The sequence below is a fragment of the Oncorhynchus nerka genome, linkage group LG15, assembly GCF_034236695.1.
Source record: "Oncorhynchus nerka isolate Pitt River linkage group LG15, Oner_Uvic_2.0, whole genome shotgun sequence".
NCBI classification, from domain to species: domain Eukaryota; kingdom Metazoa; phylum Chordata; class Actinopteri; order Salmoniformes; family Salmonidae; genus Oncorhynchus; species Oncorhynchus nerka.
Window position 1 is genome coordinate 46,803,287 of NC_088410.1, and position 13,029 is coordinate 46,816,315.

Sequence of the window (13,029 nt, forward strand, 5' to 3'; positions counted from 1 at the left end):
ACAAACTGTGAAGGCCTTTTTCATATTTGCAGCGTGATCACATATGATATCAATCTAATTTATGTTTTATGCCAAAATGATCACATATTACTTCAAATGTATTACTGATTCTTTCCCCAGTGTGTGACCCTGTGAATCTATCACAGCTCAACGGAACTGACTCCAGTCGGGGAGTTTTTTCTCTCTGTCATAGCCATGTAATGGGCCGTTACTCCCACGAAGCCCCTCATGATCATGTCAGTCCATATATCTACAGTGACAGACACTGATTCTGTCTTCTCTAGGGCACTTTTGATTGTAGCCTCTTTGTTCAGTGTTAAGTCATGCAGGCACCTGGTCAACGTGGGCCTACTTACTGGTGTATATTTATCATTTACCACTGACAGGAAATGCCTAAAGTGAGGGTTGTCCACTAAGGACATAGGCAGTTTGCAGGAAATGATCAGGTCTTGCAGTATAGCCTCTGTTATGGCCTTCTGCCTGGGGTGGCCCTGGCTGTACACATGGACACCTGTGGTGGTCAAGAATGAGTCAATGCTGCTCTGTCCTTCTCTCCCTGCGCTGGCCACCTTTGCAGAATTCAGTTAACCTGCAGAGGAACAAAATGATGGATAGTTGTTGCTGACTTGAGATGGAAGAACAAGGACACAAACAAAATACATACAGTTGAAGTCGGATGTTTACATACTCCAACCTAAGTGTCATTAGAACTCGTTTATCAACCATTCTACAAATTTATTTTTAAGAAACTATAGTTTTGGCAAGTCGGTTAGGACATCTACTTTATGCATGACTCAAGTAATTCTTCCAACAATTATTTACAGACAGATTTCACTTATAATTCACTGTATCACAATTACAGTGGGTCAGAAGTTTACATACACTAAGTTGACTGTGCCTTTAAACAGCTTGGAAAATTCAAGAAAATGATGTCATGGCTTTAGAAGCTTCTGATAGTCTAATTGACCTCATTTGAGTCAATTGGAGGTGTACCTGAGGATGTATTTCAAGGCCTACCTTCAATCTCAGTGCCTCTTTGCTTGACATCATGGGAAAATCAAAAGAAATCAGCCAAGGCCGTAGAAATAAATTGTAGACCTCCAAAAGTCTGGTTCATCCTTGGGAGCAATTTCCAAACGCCTGAAGGTACCACGTTCATCTGTTACAAACAATAGTATGCAAGTCTAAACGCCATGGGACCACGCAGCAGTCATACCGCTCAGGACCGCTCGCGGTCTGTCTCCTAGAGATGAACGCACTTTAGTGCGGAAAAGTGCAAATCAATCCCAGAACTACAGCAAAGAATCTTGTGAAGATGCTGGAGGAAACAGGTACAAAAGTAACTATATACACAGTAAAACCAGTCCTATATTGACATAACCTGAAAGGCTGCTCAGCAAGGAAGAAGTCCCTGCTCCAAATCCGCCATAAAAAAGCCAGACTACAGTTTGCAACTGCACATGGGGACAAAGATTGTACTTTTTTGGAGAAATATCCACTGGTCAGATTAAACAAAAATAGAACTGTTATGTTTGGAGGAAAAAGGGGGAGGCTTGCAAGCCAAAGAACACCATCCCAACCGTGAAGCACGGGGGTGGCAGCATCATGTTGTGGAGGTGCCTTGCTGCAGAAGGGACTGGTGCACTTCACAAAATAGATGGCATCATGAGGTTGGAAAATGATGTGGATATATTGAAGCAACATCTCAAGACATCAGTCAGGAAGTTAAAGTTTGGTCGTTAATGGGTCTTCCAAATGGACAATGACCCCAAGCATACTTCCAAAGTTGTGGCAAAATGGCTTAAGGACAATAAAGTCAAGGTATTGGAGTGGACATCACAAAGCCCTGACCTCAATCATATAGAACATTTGTGGGCAGAACTGAAAAAGTGTGTGGAGGCCTACAAACATGGAGGCCTACAAACCTGACTCAGTTACACCAGCTCTGTCAGGAGGAATGGGCCAAAATTCACCCAACTTATTGTGGGAAGCTTGTGGAAGGCTACCCAAAACATTTGACCCAAGTTAAACAATTTAAAGGCAATGCTACCGAATACTAATTGAGTGTATGTAAACTTCTGACCCACTGGGAATGTGCTGAAAGAAATAAAAGCTGAAAGAAATCATTATCTCTACTATTATTCTGACACTTCACATTCTTAAAATAAAGTGGTGATCCTAACTGACCAAAGACAGGAGATTTTTACTACGATTAAATGTCAGGAATTGTGAATAACTGAGTTTAAAGGTATTTGACTAAGGTGTATGTAAACTTCCGACTTCAACTGTAAACAGTGCACACATATTCATTTGAAAAGAAGCATGCAGTTCAACATGTCTGCATGCACTGCAGTTTATTATGTTTATTCCAAACAGTCCAAAGTCATACCATTAGCATACCCTGAATCAGGACTGAACTGTATTCATAAATGGTGTACAGTACTAGGACAGAAAGGTTATTGACTATATGGAACTACCAGCATCTTAACCAATAGCCAGCGTCATGTCTGTCTCTTCTTACATGTGAACCAAAAATATAGGTTGAAAAACGTCAGCGTATTGTCAACCTTTGTTTCCACTCCGGACAACAGGCGGCGGTAGTGCGATAATTGTGTTGCCGTGCACGCACAGTGAAAAAGTATAGCGAGCAGTGTTTACTTCCTGGCAGGCACATTTAACAAGAAGGGTTTCAAAACAGCTTTAAATTGAAATAAATTGATAATAAAATACTAGTAACAGTGCATTCCCAACATGTCAAAAATACAATTGCTCAATGTGTTTCTGCGTGAGCGATTGATCGCGGCTGCTGTAGAGATATTTGGAGTAGTTGAAAATACGATAGTAGAGTATCAAGAAGAAGTCTCCCGTTCGAAGGAGGAGAACAAACGGTTACAGAACATGTTGGATTTGGTCATGAAACCACAAATAAAGTTACATAGAGCAGGTTTGTAACGACTACTACTTCAACTTAGTGTTTGACTGGCTTGTATCCTACTCTATTTCACTGCCCTTACTTGACGTTCCGCGCACTGCAAGCTCACAGTGTGTGTCACTTCTCTTGTCACCTGTTAAATCAACTTGCTGGAACCCAATATCTGTGGACAGTTTTGTGTTCGAGACCACCTAAAGCGAGAACGATTCAAGGCCGGAGCGAATCGAGTCCATACCGAGACCGGGTGGGGACGAGAGGTCTGAGACCGAGTCAAGACCGAGACCAGAAAAATGCGAGTCCAATTAATGATCATGACTGTAATTTTGTAAAATCGTCACCATAATAAGAGTTCAAAATGTTTAGTATTTATGTTAATATTTCAGAAGAACATATGGGTTCTTTAGACAATAAGAATGGTGAATAAAATGCATGCTGAGGGCAAAAAGAGCCACTCTACAAATGTTTACTAACCCAAACACAGTGGGGAACAATGAGGGCCTGCTCTGCTTTTCAGAGAAAGGCTAAGGATTTATAACAATTATTATTATTATCAATTATGTTTTTTGAATCTTTTCAGTTTGTTAGAAAGGAAAGGGTTAACCGACGAGGAAAAAGTTTGAATCAGGATTTTTCTTTGGTGGTCTCTGGGGGAGATAAATTTAGCTAACTAAGTCAGCTAGGCCAATGTAGCTGACTTGCCTAGTTATGGATGTCACCTTTCCAACATGTCAAATTGTAAAATTTCTGCCCTGCTAGAGTTGCCCCGGTCAATTGTGCTCTCATTGTGAACTGGAAACGTCTAGAAGCAACTTCAGCCGTGAAGTGGTAGGTCACACAAGCTCACAGAATGGGACCTCTGAAGTGCGAAGCACATAAACATTGTCTGTCCTCGGTTGCAACACTCACCACCAAGTTCCAAACTGCTTCTGGAAGCAACGTCAGCACAAGAACTGTTCGTCTGGAGCTTCATGAAGTGGGTTGCCATGGCCGAAAAGCCGAACACAAGCCTAAGATCAGTGGTGTTAAACTCGCCGCCATTGGACTCTCTGGAGTGATGAATCGCGCTTCACCATCTGGCAGTCCGATGGACGAATCTGTTTGGTGGATGCCAGGCTGTTTTTCATGGTTTGGGCTAGGCCTTTTAGTTCCAGTGAAGGCCAATCTTAATCCTACAGCATACAATTACATTCTAGACGATTCTGTGCCTCCCAACGATTCTGTGAGCGCGCAACTTTACAACAATTTCCCCACTCTACTAGCAAGTCAAGGGAATTTTAACAAAGTTTGAGGGATATTTTTCAATTAAAGTAAAGGACAGTAATGTTACCAGTAAACTATGAATCCCAGTTTTCAATAGGGGAAATATATAAATGTTTAAAGAAAGGAGTGTGTGATATATTGTATTTGGCCTGACAAAGGGGTGGGTATAATTTGTGGAACGTTCCAACAGGAATCTGTTCCAAAAACGTCGTAAATAACAAGGATGCCAACAAACAACACATATACACAGTTGTATAGCGGCAGAACAGGTTACCGGGTAGGGAGTGGGCAATTTTGTTACGTTTTTCCACTCACCAGGTGTATTCCGAAAAATGTCTGTCCTCACTCTGGTAGCCTATGGACAAATATTAAGAATAAGCTACGTGGTGAGTTGATCATGCTACTTTGTATGCGTTGTTTGTTGTCATCCTTGTTATTAACGACGTTTTTGGAACAGATTCCTGTTGGAACGTTCCACAAATTATACCCACCCCTGACAAAGTGCTTTTATGCGCCAACTGAATTGAAGCTGATCATTTAGATTTTTTTACTCCGCTGGTCTCAGTAAGATATATTAATATGGCTCTCTGTTGACTAACATTTATTTGCCTTTCCTTCCCTCCAGAACCTAGGCATCATGTCTCAGAAGAGGAAACGAAGGGCCTCAGTCTGCGGGAAGAAAGTTCAGAGCCCGCACAAAGTACAGTGGGACAGGACTTCAGGATGAGACTGGTAGAAGAGCAACTGCAAGGGCCTGAGTCTCATAGTCATAACATAGAGTTTGTATTCACTCCTCCTCGTGTGAAAAGTGGGTTTGACCAGGACCCTTGGCCCTCGCACCTTTTTAAAACCCAGATTGTGGAGGACAATGAGATTAATAATTTGTCGAGTACCCTAGTGGAACACATGAAAACAGAACCCGATGGAGAGGGCTACGGAGTACCAACGAGTGACCCACAGATCCTGTTTGCAGTAAACGCACACTGTTCTGCAGCTCCGAGTGAAAACATGAGCCCCCTGCAACGGAAAACAAAGAGAGGACGACCATTTAGGCATATAGGAACACTGTCTGAATTTATGAAGAGACGCGCTTCATACGAGCGATTTCGATGCCATGTCTGTGGAAAGGGGTTCCCAGCCAGGAAGGGTCTGGGAGACCACATGACGACTCATACAGGGGAGAGACCACACAGCTGTCACCTTTGTGGGAAAGGTTTCAAAGTGAAGAGTCATCTGAACGAGCATATCAGAGTTCACACAGGAGAGAAACCGTTTGTCTGCCCAGTCTGCGGGAAAGCGTTCAGGCAGGACGCTCATATGAAAGGGCATTTGAGGAGGACTCACAAGGAGAACCCATACCGATGCCATGACTGTGGCGAAAGCTTCAGTCAGATGGGAGAGCTGCAAGTGCATAGGACAGTGGCCTGTGGTAAGATTGTCCTGGGCCTTTGACGTTACTGTCCTTTCCCTGATGCCTTTGGTGACACAGACGTTTTAGTCTGGCAGTCATGATAAGGACAATTGAAATGTGTTATTGAAGGAAAAAAGGAAGCATAATCTGTCCACAGAGTAAGAAAAGTTTGAGGCGAAGCTCCTATCTTAGCTAAAATTCATAAATGGGAGGGCATTTCTAGAAAGCATGTAGCCTATGTGGTTGGTTGTCTGTACAGTGCTGTGGAAAAGTATTTGCCCCATTTCCAATTTTCTCTACTTCTACATATGTTGGATACTGAATGTTATCAGATCTTCAACCAAAATCTGATATTAGATGACAGGAACCTGAGTGAACAATTTATATATATATATATACATAAAAGTATGTGGACACCCTTTCAAATGAGTGGATTCGGCTATTTCAGCCACACCAGTTGCTGACAGGTGTATATAAATCCCATACTGAAGAGCACAGTGACTTTCAACGTGGCACCGTCATAGCTGCCCTGTAAGTGCTGTTCTTGTGAAGTGGGAACGGAGCAACAATGGCTCAGTCGCAAAGTGGTAGGCCACGCAACCTCACAGAACGGGGCCGCCGAGTGCTGAAGCGTATAAAAAATCATCTGTCCTTGGTTGCAACACTCACTACCGAGTTCCAAACTGCTTCTGGAAAAAAACGTCAGCATAAGAACCGTTCGTCGAGCCTAAGATCACCATGCGCAATGCCAATCATCGTCTGGAGTGGTGTAAAGCTCGCCGCCATTGGACTCTGGAGCAGTGGAAATGCATTCTTTGTGATAAATCACACTTCACCATCTGGCAGTCCAATGGACAAATCTTGGTTTGGCAGATGCCAGGAGAACGCTACCTTCCCCAATGCATAGTACAAGCTGTGAAGTTTGGTGTAAGAGGAATAGTGGTCTGGAGCTGTTTTTCATGGTTCGGACTAGGCCTCTTAGTTCCAGTGAAGGGAAATCTCAACGCTACAGCATCCAGTAACATTCTATATGATTCTGTGCCTCCAACTTTGCGGCAACAGTTTGGGGTAGGCCCTTTCCTGTTTCAGCATGACGATGCCCCCGTGCGCAGAGCGAGGTCTATACAGAAATGGTTTGTCGACATGGTGTGGAAGAACTTGACTGGCCTGCACAGAGCCCTTAGCTCAACCCCATCGAACACCTTTGGGATGAATTGGAACACCGACTGCGAGCCAGGCCTAATCGCCAAACATCAGTGCCCGACCTCACAAATGCTCTTGTGGCTAAATGGAAGCAAGTCCCTGCAGCAATGTTCCAACATCTAGTGGAAAGCATTCTCAGAAGAGTGGAGGCTGTTGTAGCAGCAAATGTCCATGATTGTGGAATGAGATGTTTGACGTGCAGGTGTCCACATACATTTGTGCCATGTAGTGTATTTCATAAAGTTATGTAACACCCAATGCTCCTGTGTGAGAAAGTAATTGACCCCTTACACTCAATAACTCACCTTTAACTGCAATGACTCCAACCAACTGCTTCCTGTTAGTTGATCAGTCTCTAACGTCGCTGTGGAGGAATTTTGGCCCACTCTTCCATGCAGAACTGCTTTAACTCGGTGACATTTGTGGATTTTCAAGCATGAACTGCTTGTTCAAGTCCTGCCACAACCTCTCAATTGGGATTAGGCCTGGATTTAACTTCAAATGTGTTGCTTTTTAGCCATTTTCATGCAGACTTGATTGTGTGTTTTAGATCATTGTCTTGCTGCATGACCCAGCTGCGTTTCAGCTTCAGCACACAGCCGGATGGCCTGACATTCTCCTGTAGAATTCTCTGATACAGAGCTGAATTTAATCCAAAACACACAAGTCTATAACAACCAGTTATTGTGTGTAAGGGGGCAATGACTTTTTCACACAGGGGAATTGGGTGTTGCATAACTTTATTAATAACACAACAAATACATACCTATTTGTAAATTCAGGTTCCCTTTATCTAATATTAGGTTTTGGCTGAAGATCTGATAACATTCAGTTCCCCCCAAAAATGAGAGGGAATCAGAAAGGGGTCAAATACTTTTTCACGGCACTACGTGGTTCTCCATCCAATATTTTTAAGCGAGTAAAGTCCGTTGGGGAAGAAATATGTCACGACAGCCCTGATGGAAGCAGCTAATTTGTCGGTACAGTTAACTTTCCAAATGTCGACACATGCTATACAGAGTGGGATCCCTTTGTGTCGGTAAAGTCAATTATGCAACAAATGGCGCTGGAAACGCCTTTATTCTCAAATATATCGAAGTAAAAGTCACAAGGTGATATGTTGTGTGGTCCTCCCACTGCGACTCAAAAAGCATGTCGTTTATTAGGCTACAGATTCAATAAATGATGAACTTCACAGGCTGGTGAAAGTGCACGGTGATGAGCTTTAATCAGTTCCAATAAATATAGACCGTCTTAAACTCTTATTCTGGTCACATGATGATCGATGCTTTTGGCTGTTTGACAAATCGAGGTAATCTCGCTCTTTTGTCCATACTAACCTCACCATGTAGGAAAGCCTACCTGCACTGTATCTGCAAGCTGTTGGCTAGAGTACACGTGCCAAGATCAGAGTGGGCACATAAGCTATATAACGCAATTTAATTTTTGACAAAACCATCACTAGAGTTGAAAATGCAATGGAAACCCATTCAACTTGTATTTTTAATTCAGTTCATGGGAATTTAACCACACTATTTGTCTATTTTATGTCCACTACGTCATCCGCAACAAGTAAATTTTATGTAAACATCTCTGGTGGGAAAGTTTTTGAATATTCACATGAAAATCTGTCGCCAATTGGATGGAAACCTAGCTAGTGAGTTCATGAGGAAAAAGTCCATGTAACTAGTTCTCTGGTACCTTGTATTGTATCGATCATTTATAGACCGTCTATAGACCGTCTTAAACGGAGCACTTCAAGGTAGTCAAACAGATGGATTTCCATAGCTTGGGGGAGTCACTAATGGAGTGCATATCACTGTCTAATATATATGTTTTAAATCTGTACATCTTGGATGTCATTCTCTTCCCTATGTGTGGAAGACAGAGGTTTATATATTTAAAATGTAAACAACGTAGCCTAACATTTTACTTACACCTATTCAAAGAATGCCAGTTCTCAATCTGACAGCTATATTAGAAAAATATGACATATTATTAAAGGAAATTAACTTGCTGTATGTTTACCAATTCAACTATGGAGGGAACGTCATTACCGATATGTTCACTGAAAGGGTTTTTCAGACAGACTTCAAATTTGACTTTACTGTCCAAACACGCATGCAGGGTAACTTTATAAATAGCTATAGCAAGTCCTATCTATTGCAGCATGATTTTGGGCAATGTTAAAACTCCAGGGGCGTGTTCATTAGTGCACACGACGGAAAACATTTAACAATTTAATGTAAAAAAATTAAAATACATTACTGAAATGTTGATTCATGTTAACTGTCCCTGTAAAAATAAACTCAATCAAGTAAAGTAAAATAAACTCAATCAAATAAAGTAAAACAAATGAGTATTTTTTATTGAACAAGACTAGGTAGTCCCTCCATTTCAGTACATTTTCTTCAGTGTGGTGCCTAATGAACACAACTAGATTCTCCTCGTTTTTACAATGAGTCACGTGATGTTTGTATTTGGGAAGGAGGTCCCCATAATTTGTAGGCTCCTGAGTGGCGCAGCGGTCTAAGGGATTGCATCTCAGTGCTAGAGGCATCACTACAGACTGGTTTGATTCCAGGGTGTATCACAACTGCCCGTGATTGGGAGTCCCATAGGGCGGTGCACAATTAGGGTTTGGCCGGGGTATGCCGTCATTGTAAATAAGAATTTGTTCTTAACTGACTTACCTAGTTAAATAAAGATAAACTAATCATTGAATTTAGCTCCACTTGTAGTACAGTTATATGACCAGTAGAGGTCAGAAAAGTAGAGGTCAAAGAGTGGTAGAGAAGAGTAGTGTATTTCCCCTATCTAGACTGAGACCATGTGTAGTAGACTTGGGTCAAAACTCCTCTTAGCCCAGATTGGGCAAATAAACCCCTTTGTTGCAGCACTCATTCTGGGCTTGGATACATCACATCTGCATATAAACCCTGTGTGGTTTGCAGCTCTATAAACCATGTGTGGTTTGCAGCTCAATAGCATATCTTAGAAATACAGCTAGTCTTAATACTCATGTTGGGCAATTCAGGTGGATGAGTGTGTTTCATATGATTGTGTTTTGTGTTCTGTGTTTGCTTTTCATGCATTGTGTAATTGAGGTGTATACAGATATGTATAGTATAATTGTTGTTTATTGATGTGTTCATGCATCTGCGAAAGAAACCGTGGTCTTAGTGCTTAAATAAAGGTAAAAAATAAAACAAAATAAAAAATGAATATGCACAAAAAATGTATTTCTCTCAAATTTTGTGCACAAATTTGTTTACACCCTGTTAGTGTGCATTTCTCCTTTGCCAAGATAATCCATCCACCTGACAGGTGCAGCATATCAAGAAGCTGATTAAACAACATGATCATTACACAGGTGCACCTTGTGCCGGGGACAATAAAATGCCACTCTAAAATGTGAAGTTTTGTTACACAACACAATGCCACGCTACCATAAGCCACCTCCAACGTCATTTTAGAGAATTTGGCAGTACGTCCAACTGACCTCACAACTGTAGACTACGCCAGCCAAGGACCTAATCCGGCTTCTTCACCTGCGGGATGCTCTGAGATGAGCTACCCGGACAACTAATGAAACTGGGTTTGTACAACCAAAGAATTTCTGCACAAACCGTCAGAAACTCAGGGGAGCTCATCTGCGTGCTTGTCATCCTCACCAGGGTCTTGACCTGACTGCAGTTCGGCGTTGTAGTCGACTTCAGTGGGCAAATGCTCACCTTCAATGGCCACTGGCACTCTGGAGAAGTGTGCTTCTCACGGATGAATCCCGGTTTCAACTGTACCGGGCAGATAGCAGACAGTGTGTATGGCGTTGCGTGGGCGAGCGGTTTGCTGATGTCAACATTGTGAACAGAGTGCCCCATGGTGGCGTGGGGTTATGGTATGCTGAACAATTGAATGTGTAAACAGTTCTACAATGGGGTTGTCTGATTTTGCTGTTGCTTCTTGTGCTGTTGGCTGTTGAAAAATAAAATGTGGACAACCATTTTTCCTTAGATAATTCAAATAACCATAGGTGCCGGGTTTTGGACCCGGTGGGACACGGCCCAATTTCCCTGCTTCCGCTTCCACACACACACACACACACACACACACACACACACACACACACACACACAGCCTAATCTCCAACCCTTTGTGATGCAGCCCTCTGTCCCCAAAATTCTCTTTCAACACATTTCCCATAAACTGATGCAACACTAACAAACTCTCACTCACACTGGCCCCAATCTTTCCTAACTTCCTTGACTCACAATCTCTGAACCCTTCTCTCTATCCCCTGACTCTTTCTCTCAGTTGCTCCTAGAGAATACATAACACCTCACAGAGAGCTTTCCAGCGCAGGCCTAAGGTTCGACTGGAAAACATCCAAAGTTATTTCTCCTGCCAATGAGGGGGAACAGCCAGAATCGGTGCGGGAACCAGTCCCTGAGAGATTGCAGGGAATGAACGCCACTGAAACTATGCCATGATAGTCCTGATCTCAAGGCCAGGTAGTACAGCATGTCTACATGCAGGGATGCTACATAGGCCTATGTTTAAATCCAAAAAGTTTTTTTTGTATTTGCAAAAATAAACAGGGTTTCTTCTTCCAAAGCATAGGGCCAAAGTAAAATGTCGGAAGCCTTTAAAAAAAAATATTAAAAAAAGAGACAATCTATGGTAGCAACCCTGGTAATAAAATGTATGTCTAAATAACATTTGTGTAACGTTAGGCGACTTACCATCTTGCCGTCGTGTCCAAACTGCACCAGGCCTGCCTTAGTGACCAGACCGGGTCGACTGACACCAGGGATCTGCAGGGGTTGTCCTTTAGCAGCCGCACCGTTGTCAACCAGAGTGGAGCCGTAGAACGTCACAATCTAGAAGGGAGACAGTAGGAGAGACCACAGTGGAATTAGCCTTTTGAGTGCATCTCAATTTGTGTTTGTATTTATTAGGGATCCACATTAGCTGCTGCCAAGGCAAAATGAAGGCAGTTTATACAATTAAAACATTACAATACATTCAGACTGTGTGCCCTCAGCCCCCCTACTCCACCACTACCACATATATACAGTTCAAAATCCATGTGTACGTGTGTGTATAGTGCGTATGTTATCGTGTGTGTGTGTATGCATGTATCTGTGCCTACGTTTGTGTTGCTTCACAGTCCCCGCTGTTCCATAAGGTGTTTTTTAAATCTAATTTTACTGCTTGCATGAGTTACTTGATGTGGAATAGAGTTCCATGTAGTCACGGCTCTATGTAGTACTGTGCACCTCCCATAGTCTGTTCTGGACTTGGGGACTGTGAAGAGACCTCTTGCGGCATGTCTTGTGGGGTATGCATGGGTGTCCGAGCTGTGCGCCAGTAGTTCAAACAGACAGCTCGGTGCATTCATCATGTCAATACCTCTCATAAATACAAGCAGTGATGAAGTCAATCTCTCCTGGCTCAAAGTGGAGGAGAGATTGACTTCATCACTGCTTGTATTTATGAGACGTCGATGTTATTAATATTAGCTCTCTGTGTACATCCAAGGGCCAGCCGTGCTGCCATGTTCTGAAACAATTGCAATTTTCATGTCCTTTTTTTGTGGCACCTGACCACACGACTGAACAGTAGTCCAGGTGTGACAAAACTAGGGCCTGTAGGACCTGCCTTGTTGACAGTGCTGTCAAGAAGGTAGAGCAGCACCTTACAATGGACATACTTCTCCCCATCTTAGCTACTGTTGTATCAATACGTTTTGACCATGACAGTTTTACAATCCAGGGTAACTCAAAGCAGTTTAGTCTCCTCAACTCACTCAAATGTTTTATTTATAACAAGATTTAGTTGAGGTTTAGATAGTGGCCTCCTTTCCTTTTCTTCTTTACCTCATCTGCACTGATGTCACTGAACTGGACAGGTGGAACCGTGGCAATATTCGTACCTGTCCATCAACCTCCACTCAGGCGCCAGGCACTTTCCTCTGATCCAGTTGCGTAGGGCCGCCGTAGACTGGTTCCAGTCTATCTACAGGCAAACATCGACCACAAGTCTTTTTAGCATTATTTATTAGCTGCAATTAACTTAGACACAAACATTATCTGAATCAAATTATGGGAAATACATGGTCCCAAACATGTCATCTCAAACATAGTATTACAGGAGTACTTTAGTGGTTCACTGTTCTTGTGAGTTGAAGATAATGGTGTTAAATGGAACACTAGTGAATATT

General features: G+C 42.5%; 1 protein-coding gene across 1 annotated transcript; it reads left to right on the forward strand.

Moving 5' to 3' along the window:
• Window positions 1-2,631: 2,631 nt before the first annotated feature.
• On the forward strand, window positions 2,632-10,044 carry LOC115143623 (zinc finger protein 567-like). The gene is made up of 2 exons (XM_029684114.2): window positions 2,632-2,944; window positions 4,818-10,044. The coding sequence occupies exons 1-2, from the start codon at window positions 2,752-2,754 to the stop codon at window positions 5,642-5,644; spliced, it is 1,020 nt and encodes a 339-aa protein (XP_029539974.1). The 5' UTR covers window positions 2,632-2,751; the 3' UTR covers window positions 5,645-10,044.
• The last annotated feature ends 2,985 nt before the right edge of the window (window positions 10,045-13,029 follow it).